Raw genomic sequence first — 13568 nt, 5'->3', positions numbered from 1 at the left:
TATATATATAAACGTTCCGGATAGTCCTTAATGAGTAAGTACAGTTGGCTCAAACTTAAATATATTTCTAAACAAACTAAATTTTAGCAGTTCATCATAAAACAAAACCTGAGCCACTCCCAATAAGCGAGCAATTTCTTTTTATATATATATATATTTTCACACTATATTGAATTCATTATATATACAAAGATACACGTACACACATAAGTATGAATGTATATTTGTGAGTGCGTGTAAGTGTGCATTAGTCAGTGGAGATAGGATTTCGAAATTTACATTCACACTCATTGCCATCGATGAAGTCAATTAGTATTCTTTATGCAGTATACACCCAATATATTACTACTTGAATTATCTACACAGGTGAAAAAAATACACATATATTTACTACTATTCTTGTATCATTTATATTATATCCCCGTTGCTTGACGCTTCATTCAATTCCGTTACCTTTTCCGTCCTCGACATTTAATCCTCTTATTTACCCGATCTCGGAAGCTTACCTGTTTTTTCTGCTTTTCCAGACATCTTTAAGGATGGTAGTTATTTTACGTCATGTTCTACAAAGTCCAGAGTGGGAAAGACCAGATCGTACATCGGAAGGCCCGAAGATAAAGAATAACAAAACACAGCAGCCATTTACTAACAACAACTGTAAAGCCAGCAACTACTGCATCTGTTTCCTCCTCGCAGTAGTAGCAAGAGGAGGAAAACAACTAATAGTAGTAGTAGTAGCAAGTAATCGCATAGTGACAAACGCCGCAGTCTGAAAAACAACGAAGATGAAGTTCGGCTAAAATCGATGGTTTCCGGCAAGTGAAGTTTACGAAATACTCAATGATATCAACCAGTAAACAGTTCCGGGCCTGAAAGAAAATTGATAAATTTTTGTCTTTCATTGAAAAAAATAATCCTTTAATTTTAGAAGCAATTTTATGCGAGAGAAATTGTAGGCGTTTCATTTGTTATAATTCGTGAAGATAAGTATTAAGTGTAATCAGTATATTGATTATGATTTGATTGACTTTCCCAGCATTCCAGATTTTACTACGATCGAGGATTTCAGAAAAAAACCTTCAAAATGGCGCTCAAATCAGCAGTTCACGAAAGTAAGTGATTAAACGTTTTATTTATTTATTTATTTTTGTCATTCTGCAATTACTATTGTTTTGTTGAAAGCAATAAACAATCTGAATTTATAGAATTTTAATTATATTTACTGGTATTTTCTTGAGCGTAATTTTTCTTACGCCTGTCGGATGCAGAAGGCATATCTTTCTTAGTCAAATGTCAAATTATGCTTTCCTTTTTAACTAAATGATGTTTCGATTTTAATTTTGCACTATCTGAAAAGATGTTTAAATAAAAACCAGTTAAGGGATTTTTTTTTCATATAGTTTCAAGTGAAATCTTATTTCAGTTGGAGATTTTCTCTTATGCTAAAGAATATGTTTATTAGTATCACTCCCATTTTTTCTATTGAATTAAAAATGATTGTATTTCTTTTACATGAAATTAGAACATCGAACTGTACACTTCTTTTATTAAATTATAGCTCCGTTTACTGATTTGACCTTTTAATTATGATTTTGCTAGTTTTTCTTCATCTTAAATGAAGTGATTGCAAATGTCTTTCTAATAAAACCCCGCCCCCAAATGGTTCCATAAATTTCACGTTCAAATCACTGAGAATTTGATTGCAATAAATATGTAATAACATTCCTTTACTTTCGATATTGTGACTAATGTAAACTGTTGAGGCATTTCTAATCAAAATCTATTCATCTGTTGAAAATCAATATCTGGATTGCTGTTTTGTATACTGACATTTGTTACCTTCATTATTAATTATAGAACATAATTAAATGATATCAGAAATTTAACAAACTTAATTTTAAGTCAACTGTTGCTACATTGCCATCTCATGTTCCATTTATTTCATTCTCGAAGATGTTTTTCCATCACTAGTATTTTAGATTGGACGTCGTTCTTCGTCTCTGGGTCGGTCTTAGGTTAAATGCTAGTGGGATGTTTATTGACCCAGTTGCTGAACTAATCGATTTCTCTCTTGCTTCAACGAAATAATAATCGGGTTAAATATATTTGTGTACATTCTATATTGAGGACAAATTCATTTGATTTTATCGAATTATGTCTAATCTTCCTTTACAATGTATTCCAAGTGTTGTCATCTGATTTCACCAAAATTCATTCACAGTAATGTATATTATATATATATATATTCTATACACTCAATCAAATTCTTGCATTCGATTTGGCGTTCGTGGATTGCAAATTGTCTCATTCTTTTGCATTATCAAAGCTCATCAATATTAAGTTAATTTCATTAAACAAAGGTGAAACGATCGTCTTTATTACCAGTAGTTACTACATTGCTTTCATCATCCGCATCACATGATTTTTATTAAAATTATGATATTTATTAATATGCGGTGCTTGTAGATTGTCTCGACTGGAATTCCTTCTCTCGTCTAGAATATCTTAGTAATGAAGATACTAAATACCTTGATAAATTACTCCAGATTATTTTTTTCTATTGTATTTTTTAAAATTCCATTGTGTTGCTCTTTAGTGTGGTGGTATCCAAAAGGACAAGTTGACCTTTTTTTAGCCTCTTCCTACATGATACTCTTGACTGAGTATAATCACTCATGTCCACCAAAAGTGTCCCTATTTGCCAAGTGATAAGCTTGAATTACATTTAGGAATATATCTGCTTCTTTATCTCTGGAAGTTGATTAATAAGCCTTTTCTGATTAATTTTGTTTCCACGAACTTGTGAATAACATTTAAAGATGTTAAAGCACAATGCTTTTAAGATAAATGCTATTTTTGTTTCGGAGTAAAGAAACCTCTTGTAGGAAATTTAATATTTTCAAATCCTTTCAGGATTTTTAAAAAATCAAATTATGTTGAATGTTAGGAATCCTTAACAGATTTAAAAACTTACCTTCATCTTTTTTTCTTCAGAATACAAAAATTACTTTCCATTATGAAATTATAAACCTCTTGATAACAGATGACTTTTTATTTTTACTTATATATTTGCAAGTGAGGGAAAATTAGTTTCGTTATGATCTATGGCTAATAAAAACATTGATTATTGGCATGCTTGTTGGTTAGAAGGGATGAAGTAACAAATAAATTAAAAAGAGAAGATTGCCAGTGAAGATAAAACTGGACAACTGAAGGGTAAGAAGTGGAGTGTCACATGAAACTCAAATTGATGTTACTGAGTTGAAAAAGGACATGGTATTGCTGTCCTTATGTAGATGAGTCAATTTAACTTATATGAAACTATTCATGCAATTAGAAATATTTAAACTAGACCTCAGAAAGATGATGAGATACTATGATATAGGGATGCATGGAAATATACATTTCTGTAATGACAATCATATATATTTGAAGTACATAAAATTCAATTTCTATATATCTCAAAATTAGTGGGTATGAACCTAAATTATGTTAGGTGTTGATTAATGAGAGGAGAGGGCGATTTTGTAACTATATCTTTATTACTGCCTTTTTAAATGCATGTCAAGAAAAATATATGATACAGATGCATGTAAAATATTGGAAACTGAGTAAGTTACTACATAAAGCAACTAGATGTTATTGACATTAGCTGCTGCAAAAATTTGGTACATTTTAATATTTATGCTAGCTGGACAAAAGAAAAATTTTTTTAAACTTATGTACAGATGATTATTGCTGTGTAATTGATATACCAAAGAAGATCTGGCATTTGACTATTTCTTGAGATGAGGAATATGTGGAAAAATTGCTTTGTAAATCTCAGAACACAACACAAAGAATTTGCTAATACTGTTTAAAATGCCATCTATGTATTTATTTTTATGAAATTAAATAAAGGACAAAGGAACAGGAAATTATGCAGTGAACTTCATTAGTTTACAGCAGTTTCTGCTATAAGATGTAATGCACTTGTCGCTGAGTGCTTTTGCATCACCTCATAGCTTCCTCAGAGCTATAATTGTTATGCAGTTTTATGACGTAATATATTCATAACTTATTTGTTTGACCACTTCTAGTTTATAAGTCATGGATATTGTGTATTTATTTTTAAAACTTACTGTGGACCATAAGCTTTAACCTCAGCTTAAAAATTAAAGATTGTTTTTGTTTGGTTTCTTCTCTTGAAATTTATGTGACAGGGATCTGCCAAGATTTTTCAAATTGTATGAGTGGAAATTACTTTTGTAAAACATTAAAGCAATGGAATTTTATTATGAGATGTAAATTTTTCTTTATTAAATAGATAAATAGGTTTGAATGTTAGTGTGTTGCTTATCAAAAGTTACCTCATTATTAAGGGGATATATCTAATAGAAATCATTTCTAATCACTAATATCATTAAGTAACTTAAGTTTGTACTAAGATTTTCTTTTGCATTTTCTGAGCACATAATGAAACATGTCATGCATTAAAAAAAAAAAGGAAATTATCTCCCTTGCAAGTATATGCAATATTTTTTGTGCAAATGCTTTTGCAATAGGTAAAGAATAATTGTAGAAATTTTATAAGTGCTTAGCATTTCTTTCTTTCTTTTTTTTTTTAATCTGCTTAGAATAAAAAAATTCTTTTGGTCTAAACAAAATAACCTATTATAAGATATTTTTGAAAATGTTAATGACCTGATTTGTTAAATGGAATATAGTCATCTGTAAATTTTTATATTAACAAAGAACTGTATTAATTCCAAGTGAAAATTCTCTGAATCTTTAAAATTTTCTCATATTCATTAGCTCTTAAAACTATAATGTTTTATGTTACAGTAATATGAAATTCACCTTTAGAAGAATAAGGAAATAAATCCATAGGTTGCATGTAGAACAGTGGGAGTCTAAACAATAATATCTGTGTTCATTCTTATACATTTTGGCAGACTTGAATATGTCTGATTGCTTTTATATTTATTTATGAATTCTTTACTTATTTATTTGCATTGGAGAACATCTCCTTTGGATGATACATGTTTATAACACATTCATTGGTGTAAGGATACTTTGAGACACTGCAATATTTCAACCTCATAACATGTCTCTTCAGTCAAAGCTACTCTACTGGACTGATGAATATAACAAAAGCATGAGGTCTTATATATAGAAATCCTCAAACAAATTACTTGCCAATGAATGCTATCAAACAGATAATAATTTATTGGGTGCATGCAGAACAGTAGTAATCTAAACAATAATGTAACTATTCATTCTTAATATATTCTCTGTGTGTACCCCATGAATTATTATCTGTTTGGCAGGCATCGGCAAGTAATTTGTCTGCTGATTTCTATAAACAAGAACTTGTATACTTGTTAGATGCATCAGTCTGGTAGGCTTTAACTAATGAGACACAATAAGGTTGAAACCTTGCAGTGTCTCACCGTTCCCTTATATTGATGTGTTCTCTGATGACAACAAACAACAACAATTAGATATTCATGCTTGAATTTGCCAGAACATATTAAAAATGAATAGATATGTTATTGATATAAATCCAGTTATACAAGTATCAATGTGTAATTTAATATAATTAAATGGCCAGAAAATTAGATAGTGATTAATCATGCATAACTGATCTCTTTATAATTAGTTTATGCTAATGTAAAATGTAACCATTGATACTCTCCTTTTTTTTTTTTCTGAGGTGTGCAATTCATTATTTTTATGGGGTTTTTTTTTAATGTAAGGTACATAAAAGTACTTCATTCTATTCATTAAAATGGTACAATTTAGCAGTAATAATTTCATCTGTATCTTGGAATTGAGACTTAGTTTCAAGACCATTATCTAATAGTTTATCAGCCATTTCTGAAATCACTGGTGCTAGAGTATAACTTTGCCTTTCTTCCTTTCAGAGTCAATAAAGTAAGTATCAGTTGCATACTGGAGTTGATGTAACTGACTTGCCTCCTCCCCAAAAATTGCTGGCCTTGTGCCAAAATTTGAAATCAATGTTGTAGGTAATATTTTCTTTTCATAATCAGATTTGCTAATCTGAATGGTACATAGTTGCTCTTGGTACCAAAACTTGAAGCAGTATACTTGATATTGCTATTGATATGAAAAGGAATAATGGTTACAAAGTATTCTAAGTACTTTGATAGTTAGTAGTGATAGTAACAAAAACAATTACTTGACACATGCTTATCAACATCAAACACTTTTAGTTTAAAAAATAAAGTCTTTGTCATTTTACTAAGTGCTTTAGTGGGGAAAAAAAAATCATCGGATATTTCATGTCTGTCATTAAAAAAAAATTCTTTATTGTTAAAATTTAAATTTTGTGGCTTTATTAATTAATAATTTATGCTGTTTAATTGTTTTGTAATTTGATACATTTTTAGAATTTTTCTTATCGGATGGGCTTGAATGATGGCCATTTTTCCAAAAATTTGGCAGCAGAGTACAAGAAGTGTTCTCTATTCATGAGTAATTCAGTATTGTGTAGTTAGCGTAAATGGTGTATTGGGATGTTTGATAGATCAGTGAATCAAAAATTAAGTGGATTGGTTATCTGGCTGCATGGGTAGCTATGGACTGCTCCAGTAGTATGCTCATATGTTAGATGAAGAGTTTTTCGTTTTTAGAAATTATATTTAGTGCCTAAAGTAGAGCTGTTGATTGTATGGTAATTAGGATTTGTGGGAAGCAGCTGGAGAAATTTAGAGAACTGCTTGACTCTGTTACTAAAAAAAATTCAGTTTCCCCTTCATATAGAGATTATGAGTCTGTTGTAATATATCACAGCAAAATATACATTTTGAATGTTGAAGATCTGTACAGTTAGTGAGGAACAATTTATTAATTATAGAATCTAATATATATAGTCACTGGTTTTAAAAAAATGCTTCAGATTATTCCTGGACACTGAAGTAATGGAAACTTGAGGCCAAGTAAGAGTTTATAAGCTAAAAAGTTAAATTACTCATCAAGTTGTTTCATATGACCCATCCTTAGGATTAATCAGTTGTCCTATTATATCCTGAACATCAATAGAGACCATTTTAATCATTGTTGTTTATGAATCAGTACATTGATCATCGTCGTTGTTTAACGTCCGCTTTCCATCAAACCCATGCCAGCATGGAAAACAGACGTTAAATGACGACGATGATGATGAATGTACTGATTCATAAACAACAATGGTTAAAATGATCTCTTAGTATTTTTTGAAGAAAAATATACTACCTTAATTTGATAGAGTTTAGTGCAGAATAAAATACAGATATGTGATTCCAAAAGGAAAACAATAGTCCGATTAATAATTTTAAAACTCTTATATGCTTAAAACAGTGAACCATTAATAGATTTTTTTAAAAGTAAAATATAATCTGATACGTGTTACAAATGCAAATTTATGGTTGTGAAAGTTAATAGATGAGAAGCGGTCTGAATTGGCCAAAGAAAGTGAAAAAGTAAAACTGCCTAACCATGAAGATCAGAAAGAAGCAAAAAATATAAACCAAGTAGCAAATTGAGAAATGTCATATGAATTCTTTCTCTAACATCAAGGTCTTCTGCAGTTAATGAGGAACAATTTAGTCTAAATTGAAATGAGAATATCAGTTACACCCAATTGTATAGTTTTGCTGTAATATATTACAACAAACTCATAATGTCTATATGAAGGGGAAACTGAGTTTTTTTCAGTAACAGAGTCAAGCAGTTCTCTAATCTTTCAATTTTAATTGTGAATCCTTTGGGATTCTCATACAAACAACTGGAATCCAACTAGCAGTTACCAATTTTGAGAGAAGTGGTCTAAATCTGCACTATTCAAATTCCAATAGTATAGAATGGCAGATTACAAATGTAAGCATTATAGATGTACTTTCTAATACATGAATATATAGACAGAATGGCTGTTGAACAATTTAAGAATTCAGTCCTGATAATATAATTTTGGTTCAAACTCTAGAAGCTTTGTAGAAAGATATGTTTCTATGCCTGTATGAATGAGCTGGACAGGTATGAAACCTAGCATTCATATTTCTTCTAAAATCTACCTCTGTAACTTTCTGCAGCCAACTCACACCATGTGAGCTAATTAGGGAGCCCTTGTATAGTCACTTCACTTACAAGAAATAGCAACCAAATCTCTTTCAAATCGCACTACTAACTTTAAAAACGTACAGGCACATTAGTTAATGTAGTTCTAGTAACTCTCAAAAGGATAGGATGGTCATAATTAGAATGCTTTTCGTCATAAATCTGCTTGTTCAACATTGACAGGGGACTAAACATCAATTCCAAACCCTTTTTTTCACTCAGCATACATTATTCTTTTACATTGTATTCATAACAATCATCACAGTTGCACATTTTGACTAATGCTCTATATTTCCTTACATTTATGTTCACCCTTTCTCATGACATTAGATTCTATAATTACTAAATTGTTCCTCACTAATTGTACAGATCTTCAGCATTCAAAATGTATATTTTGCTGTAATATATTACAATAGACTCATAATCTCTATATGAATTGGATTTTGATGTTATCAAAAGATTTTCAAATTTTTATCCAACTATTTACTGATTAAAATCAGGTCTTGTTTTGTGCAGTATGAAAATATGGCAATTTTTGTTAAAATGACATTTTCCAGATTTGTCAAAGCTCTTTTGATTTGGTATCCTAAAAACTGAAAACTCAAAGAAAGAATTATACATCAAAACTTTTTGACATTTCTTGTTACATTCCAGTTAAATAGTGTGTAACAATAAAACTAACTGCATAATGAATATTAAAAAAAGAATTGAAGACAATCAGCAAAATGCTTTACGTATTTAAATATAAGTTGAAGCTTGGATAATTTTTGAAAATGTTTCCAAGATTTTCTCATTCTGCTAAAGACTAAATATATTGTATATGGAAGCATTTGCTGGTGGATTAAGGTGTTTCTTTTTTTTTTTTTGTTAATTACTCGAAGATGATAGGCACATGAGATCTTAATCTGACAGAGAATTTATTATAGAATAATTTTTTGAGATGAAAGCATTTATTATGTAAAATGGTAAAATATGCATTAAAGAGATAAAGAAATAGGATAAGAGTATGAAAAGTATGAAAATTCAATTTATACACTATCATAACTAATCCTTGATCATCATATTTGTCATTGTTTAGCCAGCCTTTCTTGTTTCCTTGAACTATTATCTAATCTGTTAAACCCAATGTCTTTGGTTTTGTCATCCTTAGCTTACCTTTATTATGAGTATTTTCTTCCACTACTATTTGCAGATCTGACCTTTCTCTGGTTTAACTTTATCACAAATGCCTTCGGCTAATGCTTTCTTACATGCTTAAGTCATTTCAATTTAGCTTTTCTCACAAACTGATATTGTTCAGTCAACAAACAATACTGAATTTGTTCCTTCATAGTCACTTGTGATCATCATAGTATAACAAAGGTTTTATGATGATGTATTAAATATGACTTCTAAAAGTCTAAGGAAGCAGAGTCAAGGTGAAGTTTTAGTACGGAATTTCTTGTGAGTTGCGGCTAAAATGGTGAGAGATGAACAGCTGCATTTAGTGATAATTTACTGGTTAGTAGAAGTGAGATTCATTTTAGTAACAGAGAAAGGAAGCAGGATATGATATGTTGGTGAGTGACGGTTTGCTAATAGTTAGATGACTTTTTTTGTGTATGTGCTCTTGAATGATTTTGTGTGTAGTAGCTGTTCCATCTCTATGAGTAGTACTGTGAATCTTACTCAAGCTTGTAAAGGAGCCTAGCCTTTTTTTAGTTGTCATAGTTTTGTTTGCTTTGAAAGATCATGTGATATTGCAAAGCTTATATATATAAATTTGTGAAAGCTTAGTTGTGTGTTGTTCATGGGTATGGAAGGTATAGTATTGTATGTGTATTTCCCTGATATGTGTAGTGATTGTACTTTTGTGCTGTTGAACAAGACTAAGCTGTTATGTCCCCATTGGAGGATGTTTTCAAGGTTTCTACTCATAAAAATGATACATGACTGAGATGCAGTGTTTAGGTTGTATGTATGATGTATGCATAGGAGGTTAAAGAATTTAAAAGTGAAAATTGTAACTGAGCTCTGAAGAACACCAGTATGCCAGAGAGCGTCTAGTCAACTTACAGTGCTATGTAAGTCTGACAAGAAACTCTGGTTAAAATAATGAGACAAATAGAGCCATGGTAAACAACTATACTAGGAGGTATTCAAGCCACTCATTACTAAAGGTTTTGTTGATGTCAAGGTAAATATTTGTTTTTGCTAAAATTTCCTAATGCAAGAGATTGCTGATGAGTGACATAGAACATCCCAGCAGATCTGGTTATACGAAAAGTATTCCGTGAGGAGGGAATGGTATTCAAAGTTGAAAAAGAGATGTGTGCTTATAACATTTAACAACTACTTTTGAGAGTATTAGGTCAATGGTTGACTAGATAAGGAAGTAACTTTTCTTGAAGATGGGACACATTATTGCATATTTCTATAAGCTGAGATAGATCCTCAAAGAGACAGAGAAAATGCTTAAGAGCATACTGTTGGCTGGGCATGGTTTGATGCCAGTAATGCAGTCAAAGCTAGTTGCTTTGTTGGGCTGAAGTTATCAGAAGTTTTCACTTAGTGACTGCATACATGGAATTGAGGCACATAAGACTTTGTGGGAGTTGTGTGCATGTATGTGTGAGAAGTGAAACTGGAAACATAGCACCAAACATAGTTGCTTTATATGCAGGAGTACAACTTAACAGAACAATCTTATTTGAGAAAAAGATTTTGTAAAGTTAGAGATTATCATCACAAGAGCCTTCAAAACTTGACTGGTTTTCAGGAGATGAGAAGGTGCTTGTAGGTTATATGAAGCATAAATGACATCATTTGATTTTCTGATGATCATCTTTTCTTTGGCGGACAAATAGCTCACACTTGGGGCTAGCTTTATCCTTGTTTAACACGGGCATTTTGTTATAGCTATTTTAAATAATTTTTTTGATGCTTGTCAACATTTTTTCTATTTCTTTTGTTTGGTACTTTATTTTATAGATATAACTAATAAAAAGCTGTCTTGGGTGCTTAATACTTTTGTTATTCTGACCAATGTTTAGTTTTCATTTGAAGTGGTCATATCCACATAATTTTGGCAAAATGGAAAATCCTATCTACTTTGATGAATGGTTTAATTCTCACATTTTTTCATTATACATAATTTTGTTTTCATTTAATTATTTGACAAATTATTTCTAACTTTATGAACATTTGTTTTAATTGATTTTTAAGTGGAATAACTTCAGTAATAAAAGATTAGAGGCAAATTATATTGCTAAAGAAGTTGCAAGGTACTTTAGATTAATGAGAATAAAGCTTATATAGTCTAAAGTAGACTACTTAGTCATAAATTTAGAATAGATTTACAACTAGTGTTTAATTTTCATTTTGCTTATGTTTTTTGTCTAGGGATATTTAACTCTTTAATCCCAAGTCCCTAATCCATGTGTATATTAGATCTAATACCTTCATTAGAAAATACTAGTTTCAAACTAATTATCATTGGCATATGTATATGCTCTGCATTTGATACATTTAAAAAAATAACACTAAAATGTAAAAAATTATTATCATTATCCCAGTTTCTTCTCACTACCTTAGCAGTTTTGAGGTTTTACAAAAATTACTAATATTAATAGTTATTGCTTGATAGATTACATTTGTTAAGTGACAAATCTTAACAAGTAGTTCTACAGTTATATGCCATATTTGTTGGTGCTCATGGTTATTTCAACCAGTGGCTGCTAGCATTGTTAGTCAGTCTCTCTTTTATCTACCCCCCCACTCTCTCTCTCTCTCTCTAGTTCAGGTAGCCATATATCTCCTTTACTGCAAGACACTTGTTTCTGACCCTCTCTTCATATTTGTGCCTCTCATCACCTAGTACAAAGCTGTTGCCCTGCCCCCTCTGTTGAGAGGTGTCTTGCCTTGCTAATTACTTGGTGACCTCTCTGCTACTGGTAACACATAAAAAGCACTTGGTACACCTTGTAAAGGGTTGGCATTAGGAAAGGCATCCAGCTGTAGATATCACACCAGAGATGACAGTTGAGCTTAGTGCAGTCTTCTGACTCATCAGTTCTTATCAAACCATCCAATCTGTGCCAGCATGGAAGGAGGGCATTAACTGATGATGATGTAGTAATAGTAAAATTCTTGTAATTTGATGTGGTCATTTAATACTAGTTTTCTAAAGAAAATTAAACTTAAAATTCAAGGAAGATCCCATTGTAATATCATGTAAAGTTAATGGCTTGAATTTTAGATTTACTTTTTGCTATGAAACTCTAAAGGTGAGGTTCTTTTGAAAATTAGTGGGAAAAATTTTTGAGACTTAAAAAAAACAAATTGAAGTATTTTCAAGCTCTTATGTGAAAATACGCTTGAAAGAAGATATCAAAATTACTTCTTAATAATTTTGATGTATGTCTTTTGTAAAAGACAATCAATCAATAGTCTAATAAGATAAAACCAGTGAAATAGTTATTCTAAGTTCAGTTCCTTAGAAATTTTCCTCTAATTATGTAAATGGAAATGAAAGATCAATAAAACTATTTTACTCATTTAATAAGAGATCTTACCTTTTGTATATTTTTAACTTTAGAGCAATTTCTTGAGATCAGTGTCTCTAAATAGGTTTGAAGTCAATGTATACTTGAATTTCATCAACCAATGAATGAATTATATTTATAGAGTACAACTTCTTAAAATCAATGACAGAAAGAATGGACATCTCAAGAAACTAAAAAACTATTACAGTTCAATCTGTATAACAAGAAAACTCATTGTAATTAATTGATTGCAACAACGTTTGAATATATTACACTGGCCAACACATATTTTTGTGCCTTTGAAATTAGACCTATTGTTGGGTATATTTAGGGTGCCAATTCCAAAAATGGTATCAGTTTTGCCCTATCAGCTCTAATTAATAAATAATGTATTATTTTGATACAAAAATAACAATAATAACCTCCACTAAATAATAATAATAATAATAACCTCCACTAAAAAATTAACAGTGTACATAGAAATAATTGTATCTTCACTTTAGATGTACCTAAGCTTGGCAATTGGGATTGGTGTTATAATTTACTTAGTTTGAGATTCTCACTTGGAAAATTTCCATGGATTGATCTGAGAGAATGACATTAAGTCAGTCAGCAAAATTGAAGAAGGGCGCAATTTCAGTGCTTGAGTGGATGCATCAGCATATAAATACACTGTGCTGTAACTCTGAATCTAGAGCTGGTAAGGAAAAACTGATGATAAATTTAGAATCAGTGCCCTAAATATACACAAGAATAGCTTAGCCTATGAATAGCATTCTATTTTTATGTTATTTTTGTGTGGTAAGAAGTTTGCTTCTCAACCACATACTTCTGGGTTCAGTCTCCCTGCATGGCACCTTGGGAATGTGTTTTCTACTGTAGCCCCAGGCCAACCAAAATCCTGTGAATGGATTTGGTAGACAGAAACTGAAAGAAGCATGTTTT

The 13568-nt window shown here is 30.8% G+C and overlaps 2 protein-coding genes across 6 annotated transcripts in view; one reads left to right on the top strand and one right to left on the bottom strand.

The window, feature by feature from the left end:
• LOC106880457 (rap guanine nucleotide exchange factor 1) overlaps positions 1 to 693 on the bottom strand; it is a 199609-nt gene extending 198916 nt beyond the window's left edge. For 3 of the 4 annotated variants that reach the window (XM_052972647.1, XM_052972635.1, XM_052972641.1), the window contains exon 1: positions 507 to 693. In XM_052972647.1, coding sequence (XP_052828607.1) covers positions 507 to 531 — 25 coding nt within the window. In that variant the 5' untranslated portion in view covers positions 532 to 693. The remainder of the gene's footprint in view (positions 1 to 506) is intronic. The other variant, XM_052972659.1, reaches the window with a different exon arrangement.
• A 127-nt stretch (positions 694 to 820) lies between these two features.
• The window catches only part of LOC106874525 (syntaxin-binding protein 1), a 64542-nt gene continuing 51794 nt past the window's right edge, over positions 821 to 13568 (top strand). Inside the window, exon 1 of one of the 2 annotated variants that reach the window (XM_052972670.1) lies at positions 821 to 1112. In XM_052972670.1, the coding sequence (XP_052828630.1) occupies positions 1085 to 1112 (28 nt within the window). In that variant the 5' untranslated portion in view covers positions 821 to 1084. The remainder of the gene's footprint in view (positions 1113 to 13568) is intronic. The other variant, XM_052972671.1, reaches the window with a different exon arrangement.

This window comes from Octopus bimaculoides, chromosome 1 (assembly GCF_001194135.2).
Source record: "Octopus bimaculoides isolate UCB-OBI-ISO-001 chromosome 1, ASM119413v2, whole genome shotgun sequence".
NCBI classification, from domain to species: domain Eukaryota; kingdom Metazoa; phylum Mollusca; class Cephalopoda; order Octopoda; family Octopodidae; genus Octopus; species Octopus bimaculoides.
The sequence above is the reverse complement of the archived record's forward strand: the minus strand, read 5'-3'. Positions and strand labels throughout refer to the sequence as shown.